Raw genomic sequence first — 19837 nt, 5'->3', positions numbered from 1 at the left:
TACATATCCCAGCCCACATTCTGAACCGAAGCATCATTTCAATTTTCGATGTTAATGCCAATGCCGTAGAACTCCATTTTCTGCATTTCCGATTTTCCAGGGTTGCTGAAATATGTGAATACACGAGATAGAAAGCATATTAGTTGTATACATCTGAAGACATCATGAAAAGCGGTGACAATGGATTTCTAAAAGAAATATACTACAATCAAGAATAATGCCAGACAATTGTCAGACATTGTTATATCAAGTCACCGATTCAAAGTTCGGGTCGTAAGTCGGTGAAAGACCCCAGGTGGTTGCATAATTGGCCAGGGAATGCGACCGCAATTAACAAAAATAGCACTTCGAAGTGCGATCATCGATGGCAACCGTACGCGCTCGCGTAAGTCAACTCGAAGGATCCCAGACGTCGAGGTCCCTAGGAACGGCTATACAAAATGCTGGTGATAATGGAAAGACAATAAAGAATGACATACGCGACTGCTTCTCTGTCTGAAATGCGATGCAATGCTGAGTCAACTTTCTGACCCCGTGTGTATTCAGGTTCAACAGGATTGTGTCGTAATCACACCCAGAGGAAGACTTTCTTCGAGCTCCTAACTGACTGGGTGCAAGTAGAAGCTGTAAAATTCAGATTCCTCGAATGATAGATCCAAACAACGATCTGAAAGAGTCCACGGTGGATGTTGTTCTCGCAATATTCTTATACTATGCCGCTGTTAGAATAAGACCGCGGCGGCAGTGAAATCCATAATCGAGGACAAAGCATACCATGAAGGCATCGGAAATATTTGGGGTAATAATAGGCGTCCTTTCGGCATCAGAAGTTTCCTCCCAAAAGCCTTTTGTTCGATATATGGGAAACAAGAACTTGAGAAGAGATTCGGCTAATGGTGCAATTAGCATTGGAAAGCTTTACGCAACTTGCCGGAATATCGCGATCCTAATGAAAGACTGAATACAGAAGTATAAACGATTTGGCCATAACCTGCAAGGATATTTTGATCCTGTACCGTATTACATTATACACATAATGCAGATGTAAACCGTGGATTAGGATTATTTGTTGGCTTTCAATAATGTAATGCCAATGATACTTTCCCAGCTGAAAGTCACGCGACAGGAGAGAAGACAGAGTACCATCGGATGTCTCAACAATTACGTGGTTGCGCAATGAGGGAAGCCAGATAAAGCTCAAGATAAAATATATCTTCTTAATCTTGTTACACGAGGAGGAAGAAAAGTCATCATCCATCCCAAAAGATTAATTTTTATTAATCCTAGGTCATCCAGATTATGATGAGTGTGTGGGGAAAGATGGAAGAGGGATCAAAACCTATCAAAGAAAGCTTGAAATGCAAGACAAAGGTGGTGGACCTAAAAGCGATTTACATAGCTAGTGCGAGTTGAAGTGATATTGGGCGTCGGGCGTGAATGAATGCGCTGGGTGAGGAAATTGAGGTGGAAAGCAGACATATATACGTAGGTAGGTAAGACAAGGTGGGATCTGTGACCTAGTTCTTTCTACGGAATGAGCAGCCTGGAACGGAAATTGTCAGGTTAGACGATTTAAAGCAAGAGATGGCTGCGATGAGGAACGCACCCTCAGTCAACCTGGCCCTTCCACCAGTGGGCTGGCACAAGACGCTCGTGCAAGAGGGGCAGACAACAACGGTCTGGGCATGCGAGAAGACGGTGGTGATGGCGAAGCAGCCTGAACAGAAACGAGGATACCATGAGTATTTGGGGTTCAATATATGAATTTGATCGAGACGTGGGGTTGGATAAGGGGGCTAGAGGTGAAAGCACTCACCAGGACATTTGACGTCCATGAAGTACGAGTTGGGGGACTGTACAAGACGCTTGAGCTTGTGCTGCTTGGCCTCGTGTTCAGCGGAGGGGTGGAGGAGATCGACGGCGAGAGTCTTTTTTTCACTCGGTCAGCATGGCTTGTCTTGTGGATCATAGGTTGATACACACCATTGTGATACGGAGTCCTAAAAATCTGCTTTTCGAAAGTGATGTGGAAGGGCAGGAGGCCTCTTTTTGTTTTTGTTGGCTTGACGCTGTGAGCTACGAGGGCGGGCGGCAAGTTGTGTGTATAGTGCAAACAAGGTTTGCGTTTCTTCCGCGGTATTTGAATATTCATTCTCCGACACCGGCACCGGCAGATGACTTGGTGTGACTGCACCCCGCATTTCTTGCAAAGAACATGGAGCTAGTGAGCGACGGCTCCGTATTGGAGTAACTCCGTGTCAGAAAACAGCGCGGTAACACTGGAGAATGGTGATCTCTTGACACATGTATTTGGCGTGTCGTCGTCCCCTCAAGTCTGTAAACTGATCTTGTAGGTACTTGAGCGAGCAGAGCAGCGATCTGGCTTGCAGGTCTGCAAACTGGTCTTACTTCTGGCTGCGATCCGCAACTGTGGGCGCGCTTGGCGTATTTTTTAGAATGACCGTCGGCTTAATGATAACTCAAACCGGTTCAGGGAGCATCGATCAATATCAGAAATCGAAGAAGAAAGGATTCAACAAAAGGGCTTCAGCAGTACGTGATGCAATGTAATTGACAATAAGACTGATGGGAATACAAGGTACTGTCGGGATGTCCAGAAGCTGGCAAGGAATACAAGGTCGCCTTGCGCTGTGAGAGTCGGGGCTAGAGAGTCAAGAGGCTTATTGTATCCAACAAAAGGAAAGCGTGGCCACGTGTGTGTAATTGTCCTTTGTTTTTAGCCTCGCCTTATAAGAGAGGTTAGGATGGGCAATAGTGATCAGGACCAGGTTTCCTTTCTCTCCTCTCTCTTAGACCAGGTTAGTGTCCATTCAAATTCAGTCTGCATTGCTTCCGCTGATTCATTTCTTTAGCCCGTAAGTCTTCCGAGTCGCGGCTCAATATAAACGCCCGTCTCATTTTCGCGCTAATTTTCTAGATCTCACATTCTCTTGTGCTACATACTTTTCTTCCTGCACCCACTCTCGCAGAAGCTCATCTCAACCAGCTCCCTCTCCATTTTCGTTATACGCTCTTTTATCGCCGGACGATACCCTTTCCCTGACGTCTCACCAATGGCATCTACTTCCGAGTCTCTTTCCGTTGCTGTCGCCCACACCGTCACTTTCCTCACCGCAAAGCTGGCTGGTTCGTATGCACCCTCCACTCTCCTTAAACTCCAAATGGTGCTCGAGGCCAACCTCACCGCACACTACGCCCCTTCGTGGATTCCCACAGACCCTATTCGTGGCTCGGGCCGTCGCTGCATGACCCTCTCTCCTACCTGCTTGCCCCCTCGGCCCGTTTGGTCCGCCTGTGCCGCCACTAATGTTCAGTGGTTCGATTGGATCGCTCTCCTCGGCAACACAGAGTTTGACCTCTTCGTCGACCCGGGATGTGTTGCTATTCGCTGCCAGAATAAGATTGTCAATGTCTGGTCCGACGAGAAGATCGAACAAGTTGCACCCATCTCGGCCCCAGTCTTCAGCGAGCCAATGATCAAGGCATCTCTTCGCCCTATCGTTGCTCCTCGCAAAACTTTTGCTCAACAAGTCTTGGAAGACGATTTCGAGGAGGAAGACAAGATTTTCACTATGCTTGCTGACGAAATCAGTGCACCTACCTGGGTGACCCCAATCATTACTCAATTCCCCAGGCCTGCGCGATCCACCTCTCCCCTTTCAAGCATCTCCGAACAGTCTCGCTGCAGCTCTCGCTCCTCTAACTCGAGCTCTTCCGGCTTTTCCTTCACTTCCGACAGCGTCTCCTCTCGCACCTCCGTGACCTCTTCCAAGAGTAGCGAATTCAAACCTTCTCGTCGCGAGAGGGCTCGTCAAGCTCGCGTCTTTGTCGACACAACCAAGACCGAGGTCACTCCATACGATGGGGGTAAGACTACCGTTCTTACTGGCGGTGTCATGCTCGGAGGTGGCCCCAAGGCCGCAAACAAGTCCAAGTTCCTGTCTGCGAACCACGCCGCCATGACTCACTCCAGCAGCTGGCGCTCTGTCCGTGCTTAAACACAGGCACACTTGGACGTTTCCCTCACTTTTTTATTCCGACTGCGACACGACAACACGACTGCCTGCAAACGACTTCTGGAAGACGAATTTTTATCGTCGAATGCCGTTGCTACGAACTCGACCCACGCATATTTCCTTGGTTTCTTTCATATTTTGATGCAAAAATCTTTATCCTTTACGAAAATCATCTGCGACGACGTTTTGATCTCGGACAATATCACCCATCTCTGTTCTTCTTTGTTCCAGCTCCCCCTTTTTATCCTAGCTTATTCCCTTTGAAACATATTTAGTTCTCGTCTGCAACATCTTTCTCCTGTTTTGCATTTCCATACATCCCACTTCCCCATCCATCCATCCAACATCACTATCATGTAGCGCAAATTATCCAAGCAACCCTGCCATTCATATCCCCACATTCCACATCATCCAGACCCACATCTTGACGACCACACGGGCTTATATTCTATGGTTTTTGCGTATTTAATAGTTTTTATGCACCTGGACGTTCCAGTAATATCTATCTGCTTCTGGGCCACTTCTTTTCTGGGGTGCTTCTTTGCGAGCCACTGCTCGCTCTTTCGTTCGCAGATATGGCACATCTTTTGACTCGTACATACCCAAGTTGTTTTCCTTGCTCTGTATCGTCTGTACCAAATCCAGTCTCTACACCTCCAGCAACTCACATTGGCTTGCCAATGATGAGACTGGTAGTTGTAAGTTTGCACGTACAACTTCGTGTTTACATAAATCTTCGAATACTTCGAAATTCCAGAAACATAATACTACCAAATAAGGAAGGACGCCTGCTTTTATTGGAAGTAGTGACTAATTACCTTCGCAGTCTGGGATCTGGAGTTCTAATCACATATAAATTTGGTCTCCCAGGATTAAATATCTTCTGTTATATTATATATCATACAAGTAGTCTAAACCATGATGGACTCACTGACTCGGATAATCTGACGGTCGACGAGCCTCAGAAAACTCGCTGAAGGAAAATATGCCGTGATCAAGTCCATCTGGGTGCATAGATAACGGCATAACACCTAGCTCTTGAAACGTATACACATAGAAATACGTGGCTGTATGCTTCTACTTACTTTTCACTGGTATGAATTTTGAAAAAAGAAAGTCCAATCTTGCACGATGACGCCGAGATGAGCTTTACTGTCCTTACTGTTCACTCTCCCATCAGGTCCTTCCAGAAAATAACCATGAGATGATACATTGGCTTCTCAGTGTCGACATATCGTTGTTTGACCTTCCTCCTTTGGTTCAGGAGTCACCGCCTCTTGACTCGATCACACCGCCGAATAGATAGATATCCGTAAGAGTAAAAATTAGATACCATTATTAATAAAACTGACAGGTGCCTAGGCATGAACTATTGGTGATAACCAACGATGCTGGTTGGAGATATTTTTTCTAGCTACTCAAAAGGTAGACCTTCTCCGTACACGATGCAGCATATGTCACTGGAGATTTTTTTGACACAAAAATGCTACAGGAGAGTGACATCAACGAGTAGAAATGCACCACATATCGTCATTCGGAGCCACAGTCATGATATGTTCATTAACTACTGAATCAGGATCGCTGCATTGGTATACGGTGGGAGATACGAAGAGGTCTTAGGACCTGCATGTACTAACCACAACGAAATATATATATACCCCTTAACTTCAGCAAAGAGGGTGAAAATAACCTGCACTTAACATGGCACTATTCCACCTTCCAAGCCTGTTAGGTGATGAAATGACCGAAGTAGAATTCACGATGCGTCCTGTGATCGAGGATAGAACAGTTCGATGTGACGGTTCGATGGCAAAATGCAGCAAAGATACACCCTCAGTCATGATATACATAGCTAGTAGTGGGCATATGATCCACTGTACTAAGATATGTATGGCCCGATGGCGTGGAGGGTGACGGACAGTTCAAACCCAGCCATACTATACAAAGCGACTGCCAATGTGTGCCCCAGCTTTGTGAGGAAGAATATTTAAGTATAAAATGAACAGAAATAACCAGCAAATATGTGGAGAATAAACAAGACTCTCAGACAGGAAACAGGAGAAGCGCCGAGAAGTTGGGAGTGGAGAACAAGTCAACTGGTCTGCAAGTCTGCAAGCCACAGCAGAGACGCGTCTCATCACGTGATGATTAAGATTTTGCGTCGGCCGACGTCATTGGATAAATGAACGATTTCCACCTCTCCGTGACGGGATTGGTGGAGCTCGAGGAACTCTTGCTGCTCCGTTCGTTTACCAAGAAATAAGTATATAAGACAACCTTTTAGATGGCTCCTTTTTCCACTACGAATCTTCAACCTTCCGTTTTGCAGACTGAATCTCGAGCACCCTTTTCTTCCTTCTAAAGCTTGCATAATATGGCAGCTTCCATAGAGCAGCAAAAGCGGCAATACTCCAGGCAACTTGCTGCATATACTTTACGACAATGGAATGCCGTACGTCATGAGTCGGTATCACATCGACGGGACAGACACCAGACTTCAGAGACGAGGAGAGAAAACAACCAGCCAAAAGAGGAGGGCGAACGCAATGGTGAAAAGACACCCACAAGTAGTCAAAATTCCAACGCCGACGGTCAGGGTCTATAATTTTTGGTCCCAAGCATTGTCACTGATCTGAACTAGCTCCAGGCGTCCGTGTCGTCGATTTCGGAACACGTCGCTCACCAAATAGATCTGCTGCAGCGTAATGGCGCAGCACAACACGATTTAATTTTTTAATTACAGTGGGTGACAAATCTTGTAAGAAGCAGCAATCTAAAGGGCCAATTATTTTAGCATATTCACGGCAGGTATTTACAACGTGGTGTTGTGCATACCTCAGTTCTAACGCGTCAAAGAATTTTGGAACACTCTTTTCGATGTATAATAGGTTTTGATGCAAACCCTCATTTCGGTGTGATTTTGATGACCACATAAGCTGTACCACCATCCCTGACATTTCGGGTTAAAATAATATTGTCGTCCATAGTGTATAGACGTGGGTAATTCATTAACAATGACTGGCAAGGAAGACGGGCTCCTATTGCCTCGGACTTCCGGCAAGCGCCAATATAATGCAGGAATAGATACATGCACCGGGTTACATGCGAGTTAATCGAGAACACGGCAAAGCTGTTATCACAGGCCGCAGCTAGTCGAGGTGGCTCCCGCACCCGGGTCTTATGGTTCGGAGGTGTCTACAAGTGTGGGTTCCACCAAGACTAGATAGCCAGTGTCTTCATAAGCTCGACACAGTCCAGACATTGAGTAAGTCTCCAATACAAGGAAGCTTCAAGCAAAGACTCGCAGACGTCAAAAGCAAAAGAAATGATTTGTCAGGGAAGGGACTATGGGAAGATTGCAGGGGACAAGGTCACGGGATGAGATAATTATTCGCGTAGATGCTTGGCGGCATCACGGAGATTGAGAATCCAATTCACCCCAAGGAATCGATTTTACATCGTAGCCGATACACACTCCTTTCATTCCTCCCCCCTCCTTTCCCTGCTTGTTCGACACCCCACCATATCAACCAGGTGTCTAACAATGTTCAGAACTCTTCCAGTTCGTCGTATACAGCTTTCGAGAGCTCTCGCTACCCATGCTACACCTCCGACGCGCCCTGCTGCCCCACCTACTCGACATGACTGGAAGAAAGACGAGATTCAAGCGATCTACGACACGCCCCTCATGGAACTTGTCTTCAGAGCGGCATCAGTCCATAGGCAATACCATGACCCTAGCAAAATTCAGCTATGCACTCTCATGAACATTAAGAGTGGGTTACTCCCGCTTTATCTCCAGTTTTGCACTGAACATTGAGGGTTTTGACAGCTGGAGGATGCACTGAGGACTGTAAGAGAGCATATGTGTCGGTTAATTATCTGTCCAACGAATCTGATAGGTTCCTACTGCTCGCAATCGTCGAGATATTCCACACCGACGTCGGCCTCTCGATTAGTGGATATTGAACCCGTGCTGGAGGCGGCCCGCAAAGCGAAAGAAAATGGTAGTACCCGTTTCTGCATGGGTGCAGCCTGGAGAGAACTTGCTGGTAGAAAACGCGGGTTTGAGAGAATATTGGAGATGGTCAGGGAAGTCCGAGGAATGGGAATGGAGGTTTGCACAACCCTCGGAATGCTCTCCCCTGATCAGGCACGTCAGCTGAAGGAGGCGTACGTTGTGACTACAATTATTCCTTCTCACTCGCTGACCTATGTATGAAGTGGTTTGACTGCGTATAACCACAATCTCGACACCTCTCGAGAGTTTTACCCTCAGGTACGGTCCATTATATGGGGATTGGATTCAAATACTTAATGTGATTCAAGGTTATAACCACCCGCTCATTTGACGACAGACTCGATACTATTACTGCAGTTCGTGATGCAGGTATCAGTGTTTGCTCGGGTGGCATTTTGGGACTGGGGGAATCCGACACCGATCGCGTTGGTCTCATCTACGAAGTATCCAAGTAAGCGTGTGTGTATAATTTTATCGCCTATTCTTATCTCTTTCTTCTGTAGCATGCCTGAACATCCAGAGTCTTTCCCCGTAAATGCCCTTGTCCCGATTCCCGGAACTCCTTTGGAAAAGAATGATGTATTGCAGTCCAGTCATATTTACGACTTTTATATCTGATTACCACTAACAGCCCGTATCCGTCCACATTCTGATCCGCACAATCGCCACGGCGCGTATCACAATGCCCTCTACAATCATTCGCCTTGCAGCGGGAAGAAATACTCTCGCCGAGACAGAACAAGCCATGTGCTTTATGGCTGGGGCCAACGCAGTGTTCACAGGTGAACAGATGCTGACTACGCCATGTACGTTTTCACAATTATCATTAACTCCTCGTGGTTTTAAATTTCTTCTTGTTCACAAGGCTCTCCGTGGGACGAGGTAAAAAAATTTGATGACACGTTATTAAAGATTGCTAATTTCACTTTACCTCAGGACAAAGCTATGATGGGCCGCTGGGGACTCTCTGGGATGCGTAGCTTCGAACAAGTCAGTGTGGCCGAAAAGGAGGCCTCGCGTTTGGAAGAAAAGCTGCTCAAAGCGGGTGAATCGACAGCTTCACCGAGTGTTTAAAGGGCACACAAAATAAACAATTAAATGTGTATTAAGGTTGGTCGCACTATCTTTATGGAGACTTATATACCGACATACGGTTTTGATAGAGAAGAGAGATGTCGTTATCCCGCATGGCCGAGGGCTGACGTCTAAGAGATAGCTTATATTGATATATTCCCTGCAATTGTTTGAATAGAAGCGCATTTTAAATTTCTTCGGTTGCACGTAAATTCACCTAGATCATGGAAAATACAGCGATTGGAAATTGTGATTCCTCTGAGTGAAGCAAGAAAATGTTACACATTGAGAGGTCACCGACGGTCTGCTTGAAATATAGGTCAATGCGCCGACTTGTCGATTCTTTTGCAAATCTGGATGTGAATAATGTATAAGAGCTCTGTTACCGCCTGGTAAGGCACTATACTGCTTAGATGGTGATGGAATGAGAGAGAGACATCGTTGACGAAGACGGCAAATGCCGGGAATTGAGAATAGGAAAGTATACGGGCATGAAAAAGCTTGTTTCATTCAAACACTCTCCATGTCGGCCTATCCAGATTCCGCGCACGAGAACCACCAAGGCCCACACCCGTCCACGAGCAACCATCCTCCGCCGCATTTGAATGGCCATAAACGACGTCCAACAGTCGAATTTCCAAAGTGGGTGCTTCTTTATAAGTTGCTTGTCTGTTGTGTCCTGATGTACCACGTCTACAGCGGCGACCTCTTGCCCCTGAGCGATCGTAATGCCTGGTATTATCCGTCCCTTGGCCATGACTCTGACGAAGAAGAGCTAAGTGTCGGTTTGCCCGAAGGAAATTGGGGCCACAAGAACACGAAGGGCGCTCGTTGGGTTCGTAGAGGGAAGATAACAGCTTGGGGTCCTGAAATGGAGGATTGGGAGGTGCGCTATATCTTTCCATCAGTTTTTGGATGCTTGCTGACGCTTTTCAACGTGTTTAGGCTGAACAACGGGCTCGGAAACGTATTAAGCTCCTCTTGCCCCAAGAACGCCGCTCCCCATCACCACCTACGCTACCTCATCTGGCTAGAACACCATCTCCCCCCCTCGTCTCTCCATATCCAGCTCCAAATTCTCACCATTTGAACTACTCCACCTTTGTACTGGACAAATCTATTACCCACACGTTTCGATCAAGCCTGCTTGACGAGTTGGAGCATGCTACAAATGGTCTTATTGAAGGGGAGGCTACTATGAAGAGAGCACTGGGTCGATTGTGGCAAGTAATGAGCGAAGACCCCGACGAGAAGTCTGGAGAGTCTTCTGTTGTCCCTAAGCGCGAAGATGAGGACGAGGACGCGGATGATCTGGACGACCAAGCTCGGAGGGTTGCTCGCGCCCCAGACCTCATCCCAGCTACGCACAAAATCTTCCTTACACCATATCCGACAGAAAGTTCATCTGGTACTGAACCTCAGTACAATGTGTCCGAAACACAGTTCAACAGCCTAGAAAAGAACTTGGCAACGCTACGGGAGTTGCAGGATGACGGACGAGAGTATGTGGAGCGTCTGCAAGAGATCCGGGAAGGTCTCGGAGATGTGAGAGCACAAAGAAATACGATTTGGAATATGGTTAGGGAGAGGGCGATAAAGGAGTTACAAGATGCTGCCTTTGCTACTGTTGCTGCCACTGGGCCATAAATGTGCTATACTTGTTGTAAACATACTTGGATTATTTGGATGCATTGAACATGTTCTATATAAACTTGACGTAAAACCGAGTAAACCTTGAGTAAACTGCAATCAAGTAAACCAAATGCGTCACTGATCGGTTGCTGTTCGCCATTAGCTCCGACAGTCTCACTCTATTCAACACCACGAACCTAACCATTGACTTTCAACTTACATCTGCCACCCATTGCATAGAAGGTAGCGCCCAATGGTGCTTCCGGATATCTCTTCCCTAAACCTGAATGGTGGCGGTTATGTATCTTCCACCAACTTGAATGGACCACCGTTACCTGACGACATCGAGAACACTCACGGCGATAGATATATGCAAAAGTTGAAGAACTATGCCAAATCCTTGCCGTACTCAATCGAACCATACTCCAAAATGGTTTCCATGCTTGATTTCATACTGCTTCGCCTCACTCAGAGCGTCGAGGCAAGGGATTACGATGTCGGTTTCATGCAATGGGATAGTATGATTACTTAGTATGTGGTTCAGTATGTTCTGGGACATAATGCGTTATCAACTTTGCGTTTGCAGCTGGTGCATGTTGAAATATCCTATCCCAAAGGATAGACGAATAGCTTTGGCCAAACTGTATTTCCATCTGAGCATTACACCTGGACTGGCGACGCAGATAATAGCCACATGCGCTGACGCCTTCAAAGTCCTGACTAGGTCTAAATACAAGATCACAATCGATGACATGAGGCTTCCGTGGAAGCCTATTTATGATATCCTCAGCCAAGACCTGTTCTTGAGGCGGCGGCAGTTCGAATACACGTCAGTTTTCACAGAAGGCTCTTGAATAAGTACTGATATATCGGGTTTCAGGCAATTGTCTTGGTGTATGGGTTACATTGCTGATAACTCCCGCAAGTTCTTCCACCCAGCGGCCATTAATGACATGCTCGCAACCTTCCTCCCTCAATTTGATGGAACAAAATTAGATGTTCGTTTGGTTGCTTAATCCAGTCAATAAACTTACTGACAACACGTCTAAATAGTCTATTCTAGCTACTGAGTACTACCTCGTGACGTTTCTCCCTCTAAGCCATCCACAATATTATCTGCCAACGATATTCCGCGTGTGGGAGTCTATCAACTCCTACATGTTTGATGAAAGGATGTTGTTTTTTATATCCAAATTAGCAGAGCTGCATGTTAATCCACAAGTCAGCGATCCGAAGAAAGTCAAAGAGCTTCCGGATGACGAAATTTCTGAAGGAGAAGAGCGACCTGATTGGTCTGAAAAGGCCAATGCTACAGGCCCTTATATGTGGACCGGCTTATACAAAGATGTTGGAATTTTCACTGAGCATGAATGGAATTTTTTGATGTGTAAATGTCTTGCTTCGATGGGTGAGCACAAGAGTGATTGACAGGAGGTGAGGAATTCTAATCGACAATTTCACAGAGATCCCTTTAGCAGACGGGGGCTCATTGACTACCGGACCATCTGCAGATCAACAAGTTGGTTTTGAGATTGGAAGGTTGCCTAAACCACAATGGCGCATCCGTAAGTCTGATTAATTGTATCTGGCACAACATCAAATGAATACATTTCATCAAGCTTCTTTGGCTCGAATAATTGTATACTCCATGTCGACCGATGGCTTGCCCGTTCCTCCTTCCAATGCCGCTACGCCGGTTTTCTCCCCCCTACCCTCCGCTGCCAGCACTCCTCATCCATCTAATGCGAGCCTTGGGGACTATCTGTCCTCACCTATCTCTAAGAAGGCGCATTTTGCTCCGAGGACTTACCTTGCTGGCTCCAAGGCACTTGATTCGCTGGCCAGAATGATTGCATCTACTGAGAGCTTTTTCCACCCATCTAATTCGGGAACCTGGACAGCTGACGTATGTATTAGCTTGTATACGATTTGCCGCTTGCCTGACTCTCCTAACAGCTCAGTGCGTTCATCAAATACATTGTGTACGATTTTAACAAGAGTAAGCCTAAAGAACACCTTTGGGACATTGCAGTAATGTTATGATACCAGGATGGCACGAAGAGCAAGACCCCAAATGCAAGACGCCCAAGGTATTGTTACAGAAATCAATTTTCCTCTTTCTCGAGATTGAAACTCCTGTAGAGCCGACGTTTGACTAAATTAATGAAGCGAGAGCTGGTGAAGTCGTTAAGGACAGTTGTACTGTTGGCCATGTTCTCGCAGGATTCGACCACAGTATCAAATGTGCAAAGTTGCCTCAAGTCGATGAGCGTCATGGAGCCTGATCTGATCCTGCACCCTGTGTTAGAACGAGCAGTTCCGTCATTGGAAGCTCTGGTCGAGGTGCGACGACCTTTCCAAAACGAACTAGTAGTGTATTAATTTTCATACAGACACAACGAACTATATCCGTCATCAAAGCTCTTGGCGCTGTAGCCCCTGCTATAGTATCTCGAGATGTATATTATCCGGGGGCAAAGTATCTTGTTCCTATTCTAGAACTTCTCCTTCCTGGCATAGATCTCGTAAGTTTTTTGATGTATTTTTGTTGGTTCCCGAACTAATCCGGACACAGAATGACCCAACAAAAACAGTAACACTGTAGTCTTTTTTTACTTAAGCATTACTTTGACCACGTCTCCACAGCTTTGCACCACTGCGTTTCTCGTAGAAATATCGCAATATATCAAAATCGGTGATCTAACGTCTTACAACGACACCCCTCCCACAGAAGAATCCGCACCACTGTTCCCGAGCGGAAACGTTACATCTCTTCCTTCATTCTCTCTGGAAGAATTAGATTCCTCTACCGAAGCTGGTCCCAAGCTTACCAACGCAGAAGAAGACGCACTGTTGAAGGTAATATACAAGAGCCTGCCAGTCTTTCCTTATTTAACATATTATATTGCAGGATTCCACGGGTGGCTTCCCAGATTGGGTTGCAAACTTCATTCGTAGAGTCATCCAGTTACTCGAGAACCTTCCTGAAGAAGGACCAAATGGCAATGCCGGCGGTGCTACAGAAGGTCGATTTATGGCTTACGTATCTCTTTTTGACCATCCTCTGACATCGACTTTCCGACCCGTATAGTTCAGATTATCGATGCTGTCACGGGTGCCTGTAGTCAAATATGCATTCATCTCTCTGAGCCTCTGTATGACTTGGTTCTCAACATGGTATTTGATTACGCCAGCACCAATGTGCGAACAAACGCCGTACGAGCCATTCACCAACTCGTTGAATGCGTCGCCAATGCCGATCCTGTCAAAACTCTGGCGAAATTCTTTCCTCTATGTGCAATGAATATCCGTACGGAGCTTGAGAATGGCGCCAGCTCCCTTCGCACTACGTCATCTTCTACGCCTCTACCGTCAGACGCGACTTTACACTGGTGTGAGAACCTTTCTTTCGTTGATCTAGACAAACAATTCTTATTCGGTTCATGACCCTTTAACTAGATCTGGCCATTCTGAGAGGAACAGTTTATAAGTTCGTCAAATAATCTATCATTCTTGCATAAAGTTTACTAATTGGATGTGTTTTAGTGATGGAAGAGCCGTATGTCTCTGCGTAATTGTGTGCAAGAAAGAGAAAGAAATTTATATCTGCATCATAGGTGCTTAAATATCAAGACGAAATGCTCTCCTTGATACATTTACTTCACGAAAAAGCACTTTCAAAAAGGGGATACTCTTGGACCGGAAAATTACTCTCAAGTCTCCTTCTGACCTTGACTCACACATATCCTTTGGAAAACAAGTTCATCAACCCTCATGAATGGACAAGCGAAGGTACTTCATCGCATCCTTTTTTCTGACTTGTAAGCAAACCTTTTCAATCAGAATTCCAACGAAATCACCATCTTCATTGGGGAAAGGTCTTTGCACCTGATGAAGTCACCGTAAGTTATTCATTCCAACAGGTTATGTTTGATTCAATTAATGTTATGGTAGATTTCATGGCATACACCAAACAGTCAAGAAATTCAATTCGCAATTCGCATCTTCAAGGAATTGGTAGAGCCTACATTGGAATCATTGGAGAGTCTGTTGAAACCAGGTAAGAGCTCATAAAACTGTGCCTTGCTTTTGACTCATATTACGCTTAGGGACCATCCGCGACGCCATCTGGCGGAGTGATTTTTGCAGGTTAATTTTCATTTTGCGCCTTCTCTTGCAACGTCATGCTCAAGATACATAATGCAGGCATCTAACACTTGTCCGAAATGCATTTGCAGGAACTCCGACTCTTTTAAAAGAGTTTATGAGTCAAGAAGATATATTTCAGGCTACGCTTTCGAGCGACATACTGTACGTCGCTCATAGATGTTCATTAACGTCTCTTATGTTTTACAGGGACGAAATTCCTGAGATGATTGCTTCCGCCCCACCTTTGAACTCGGGTTTTGCTCTAACAGATACTTCTGATCCAGAGTATCAGTATCTTCTTCGGGTTAAGCATCGGTTTGGCCAGTTCCTTCATAAGGCCTCAATGGTCTTGAGAGATCAGGGGGAGGAGAACACTGTTGACGCGGTTCAAGTCTTGGTATGTTTTCTTCAAGTCGGGCGATCATTATTCTCAATATTTTCTAGATCACCTCAATCCGTACATACATGCTCGAATATGGCGATAACCGTGATAGGTATGCTTATTTTAAATTTTATTCCCCTGGGCTTATCATTGATTTCTTTATCAGCTATTATGTGAACAAAGACCAGTTTGAAAGTGAAAAAAACGTAGCACGGCAATATGCTGGGCAAAAGGTTTGGCCAAGGGCAGTATATGTCCGTCGTGCAAGGTTTGTTTACTGTGTTTCTTTTGCTATCAACATTCTAAGTTTCTTCATCGCAATATAGATTTTATAACGCTGCCCGTTTGCATTGGAACTCGATTGAACGTAAACGAGGTCCGGTTGAAGACAATCTTATCGATGACCTTGTTGAATGGTCTATGTGGCATTACCCAGTTGTTCGACAGTATGTTTCATACTGTCGTGTGCTTTCAAGTTCTCTTATGCCCTTTCGCAGGTCAAGCCAGAGCCATTTGGAATCAATATGCGGGGTAAGCATAATGAAAATGGGTCAAGTTATATATTCACCGTTGCCCAGACATATGATGGAGTTCGACGCCGGGCACTCCCAGTTCTATTTGATGCTCTGAAGCCCGGCACAGATGATGACCGGGTGAAGGGTGCATTATGGACAATCAACTCACCTTCTTTCGGAAAGTATGCCATCGGTGGTTAGTGCAGTCTTGCGGTCTGGGTGGGCATTGTCTGACGTGTCTGACGCGCTTTTTCACAGAACCCACGCTCGCCAACAAGTTTGTTTCGACGTTGTTCCTCTGTCAGCAGCACGAGAAGGTTGGTTAGCCCGTTGATATCTTTAACAACGCAAATACAAACATATTGCTTCTTAGCCCTCCATACAAGATTGTGTATCAACCGTTTTCGACAATTGTAAGTTTTACTTCGTAATTAGTAACGCCATACTTAAATCAGTTTAAGGTCTGAGTAATTTCACCGAGCCCACCACCCTCATATACACCATGCCTACTCCAGCTGTGGATAGTGCTCTGACAAATTTGCAGGGCTTTTTAAAGTTTACTCCGAAAGACAGAGCTATCACAAATCGCGCTCGCGATATGCGCATCAGCCGTGTCAAGATTGCAGATGATGCCTTTAGTGAGATGGTAAGTGGTTATAATCTTTGCGTCCTAGCTAGCACGTCATTGAATATGACAGACTCGAAACATTCTCCAAATTGCAAACTCGTCCCGGACACATTGGAGATACGGAATTTACGCTGTGAAATGCCTGAGAACCCTAGTACGACGCGACCGCCCTTTATTGCGTGAACAGATTGTCTACTTTTTAGAGAAGGTTCATGACGATAATCCGAGCATAGTAAGTTTATTTTAGTCAACTGAATTCTTCTCAATCTAACAATAAATTCAGCGTTATGTAGGTTTCAGTAAATCCCAAGTCTATTTCTTACTCACCTTCTGGTGACAGTATGCACAAAGAGCTGTGATGAAGAGCATTCAAGGCATCAAGTTGCGGACCTTTTGCACAGATCCCATTGACCTTATTCTTGGTCGAAATCACAATCCTCTGAAACGCTCCTTGAAAATCAATGCTTCCGCAACAACGACACAGGACTTTTTGAATAACTTCAAGGTTCCAGTAGACATCCATCAAGCAGACCGAACTCCGTAATGTTAATATTCTAATCGGACTGACACTCTCACTCATTAAATGGCAGGCTATTCTTCGATAAAACCCCCCCTGGATGGTTGGTTTGGGATAAAACCATATCTTTGTATATACTTCCTCGTCCTTCAAAGTCAACTTTCCAACCATGGGAAGCAGGAAGCGCCGACGCTATCCAAGCTGTCCGTGAAATGGTTCTGAGGAAAGAATACTGGGAGGACGTTGCAATATATTACTCCGAAGAAAACCACGAAACCACCATCACGCAGGATAATGTGTCCACCGTCAAGTCAATCTGTAGTATTTTTCTTGTGTGATCCATGCTAAAAACTAATCATTTGCTATCTAGTTCAACTACTTGAAGACGAACCTTTTGAAGCTTTCCGCCCTACAGTCGAAGCAGCGATTGCCGATAAAGATCAAAACAAACAAAGGGCTGCTGCAGAATTTTTAGCCGGCATCTTAGGAGGTGGGCAGCAGTATTTTTATGAAATTCTTCACTAACATGGTACGATAGGCTCTAAGCATTGGCCCATAGATAAACAAGATGCCCTTTGGAAATGGTTTACACCTTACATCCCAATTATATTTGTCCAGAATATAAAGTCTGACACTTTGTCAATATGGACATCGTTCCTTGAGGTACGCTTGTTTTCTCTGTCACTTCATAGTATCACTGACTTCTACACATTAGTATATGTTTTACAACAAAGATCCTCGCCGACTCCAGCCCCTTGTTGACTTTTTATATGATGCATTCATGAACCTAGATTTCAATTCCGAACTATCTTTCGATGCGGTCAAAGTTATTACACTTTACCGAGCATTCTTTGAAGAACTTCGCCGCAAGTTCGGTCCCTGGACAGACGACACTGTGCAACGATGCTGGCGTGAGATTCACAGCGAACATGAGGACGTACGTTACAACCAAGCCAGCTATCGCAATAAAGTTTACTGACTATTTCTATTTTTGTCCTAGGTGCGAGCCTTCATAAGTGAAATTTTTGCATTTTCAGAGAATGTCAAGGTATAAACTTTTTTTCAATCTCGTACAATCGTTATTAATGTATGCTTTAAATAAGTGGCAACCTAAGCCAACTGTACCCACTGTTGAAGTGCTCATCAATGAATGTCACTCACTACCACTAACGTCTGACATCATGGCGATGAGAGGTACTTATCACAGAGCAAGAATTGAAGGACTTGTTGAAAAGTTTAAGGAATGGCGTGCGGCACGTGTCCCTGGAGTTCGAGCCTTCCAGTCGAACTATGACAGGTATCCCCTGTTCCATGTTATTTTGAGTGCTTCCTGACTCTTTCTACAGGGTTGGAATAACTGTGTGCAAATGGCTCTATCTATCTCTGCACGACCTCCATGCAAATTCCACATTCGACTACATTCTTCCTCTCATGGTACGTGTTTTTCTCAAGCTTATGGGTCTGTAAGTTTTACTCATGATCTCTTAGCCAGAGATATTCCGTTTCACGGAAGGTAGTTCACCATGTTGGTGACAGCATATATCATTAGGTTCTAATGTGTTTATCTAGTTAACGATAACAATAGTCTTGCATCGCGAGCAAGCAGTCTGCTCATTCGAATGTGTGGAGTCACGCCTCCAGTGGTGCATGTCAATCCAATCTTGAGTGAAATCTTCGATGCAATACAATCTTCACCGGTATGTTCATTAGGCTTGGTAGAATTCATGATTACTCATTTGTTTTGAAGTCATGGAGAGTTAGGCTTAAAGCCCTTCCGCTCCTGCAGGGTTTGTACACTCTGTGCATAGTGAAGATCCTCACGCTAATCAGCATGTGTTTACAAGTGTTTTATTTCCGCCAGCTTACCTTGATTAGTGAAATTAAGATAGTGGAAATGTTGGAGGTAACACATTTCCGTTTTTATCGATTAGAAAACTGCTGAACCTTCTTTTGTTATCAGGTTTTATGTAGATGTTTGGATGATGAAGTTGTAGAGGTTCGCGAGATGGCTGCCGTGTGAGTACAGCTCGTGTGTTTACAAATATATAGAACTCAAGTGAACTTACACTACATCTCAGAACTCTATCTGGTATTCTGCGTTTATCTCCGCGGCGCAGTGTCGTCACTTTGAAGGTCAGAAAGTTTTGTGGCTACAACTGAACGAATATATTGAAGAAGTAACATCACCTTAGGATCGATTCATAAGACTACTCAAGAATACTCACATTCCTGGGAGACAAGACCCCAATTACAACAAAGCTATCAGGCAGCGACATGCCGCAATTCTAGGGATATGTGCCCTCGTCGACAGTTACCCCTATACGGTGGAAAAATGGATGCCAGAATTGCTCACAAACATCCTAGCGGATCACACTTACGACCCAGTAAGTTGGAGCGTCAATTGAAGCCTCTGCTTCTGTGATGATACCAAGAGCTCAATGGTACAATAGATCCCCATATCCACGACCGTTCGAAAGTGCGCTAGCAATTTCAAGAGAACACACCAAGATACATGGCACGAGGATTCGAAATGTTTTAACGAATCCCAACTAGCAGCCTTGTCGACTCTTTTAACAGGGTCATCATACTGTATGCCGTACTTCATTGAGTTGACAGCTTCACTGACATCATTTCTTCTAGACGCGTAATTATGACATTAGACATTTATAGATTGCATGTATATGCGGAAGGAATTTAATGCTTGCAGTTGAGATAATTATAATGATATGATTTACATCTGGTAAATAAGCTTTTCTGCCTAGAAGGTCCATGGTATATGTATAGAAAAGAGGGGCTTTACTTGTTTGTTGTACTAAGTTGGATTGCGTATTTTGACTGACATGCGTACGACATGTTGCAATAGAGAACGAAAAGAAAATCGG

General features: G+C 45.0%; 4 protein-coding genes across 4 annotated transcripts; all 4 read left to right on the top strand.

The window, feature by feature from the left end:
- Positions 1-3074: 3074 nt before the first annotated feature.
- JR316_0001181 (uncharacterized protein) lies at positions 3075-4019 on the top strand (the record flags this gene model as incomplete). The annotated part of the gene is made up of 1 exon (XM_047886992.1): positions 3075-4019. The coding sequence occupies one exon, from the start codon at positions 3075-3077 to the stop codon at positions 4017-4019; it is 945 nt and encodes a 314-aa protein (XP_047754738.1).
- A 3562-nt stretch (positions 4020-7581) lies between these two features.
- On the top strand, positions 7582-9132 carry JR316_0001180 (Biotin synthase, mitochondrial; the record flags this gene model as incomplete). Its single annotated transcript, XM_047886991.1, has 8 exons — positions 7582-7813; positions 7870-7890; positions 7940-8210; positions 8262-8316; positions 8367-8509; positions 8562-8637; positions 8690-8864; positions 8924-9132. 8 exons carry the CDS (start codon positions 7582-7584, stop codon positions 9130-9132), a joined length of 1182 nt encoding a protein of 393 aa, XP_047754737.1.
- A 523-nt stretch (positions 9133-9655) lies between these two features.
- Positions 9656-10779, top strand: JR316_0001179 (uncharacterized protein; the record flags this gene model as incomplete). The annotated part of the gene is made up of 3 exons (XM_047886990.1): positions 9656-9774; positions 9832-10018; positions 10078-10779. 3 exons carry the CDS (start codon positions 9656-9658, stop codon positions 10777-10779), a joined length of 1008 nt encoding a protein of 335 aa, XP_047754736.1.
- A 238-nt stretch (positions 10780-11017) lies between these two features.
- JR316_0001178 (Proteasome activator complex subunit 4) lies at positions 11018-19603 on the top strand (the record flags this gene model as incomplete). Its single annotated transcript, XM_047886989.1, has 48 exons — positions 11018-11295; positions 11351-11593; positions 11645-11762; positions 11818-12172; positions 12228-12329; positions 12384-12670; positions 12721-12763; positions 12814-12854; positions 12907-13107; positions 13158-13289; positions 13340-13357; positions 13411-13623; positions 13676-13790; positions 13856-14158; positions 14224-14254; positions 14311-14323; positions 14382-14556; positions 14608-14666; positions 14719-14824; positions 14874-14913; positions 14971-15075; positions 15121-15310; positions 15358-15407; positions 15462-15563; positions 15622-15741; positions 15793-15826; positions 15874-16006; positions 16069-16127; positions 16184-16223; positions 16272-16456; positions 16509-16670; positions 16722-16727; positions 16779-16978; positions 17029-17273; positions 17326-17445; positions 17494-17618; positions 17671-17892; positions 17956-18003; positions 18059-18252; positions 18302-18389; positions 18444-18468; positions 18525-18652; positions 18703-18742; positions 18800-18858; positions 18916-18971; positions 19034-19088; positions 19148-19339; positions 19406-19603. 48 exons carry the CDS (start codon positions 11018-11020, stop codon positions 19601-19603), a joined length of 6054 nt encoding a protein of 2017 aa, XP_047754735.1.
- Between the last annotated feature and the right edge of the window lie 234 nt (positions 19604-19837).

Source organism: Psilocybe cubensis, chromosome 1 (genome assembly GCF_017499595.1).
Source record: "Psilocybe cubensis strain MGC-MH-2018 chromosome 1, whole genome shotgun sequence".
Classification (NCBI taxonomy): Eukaryota; Fungi; Basidiomycota; class Agaricomycetes; order Agaricales; family Agrocybaceae; genus Psilocybe; species Psilocybe cubensis.
Note: the sequence above shows the minus strand (reverse complement) of the source record. Positions and strands in the feature narration are given on the sequence as shown.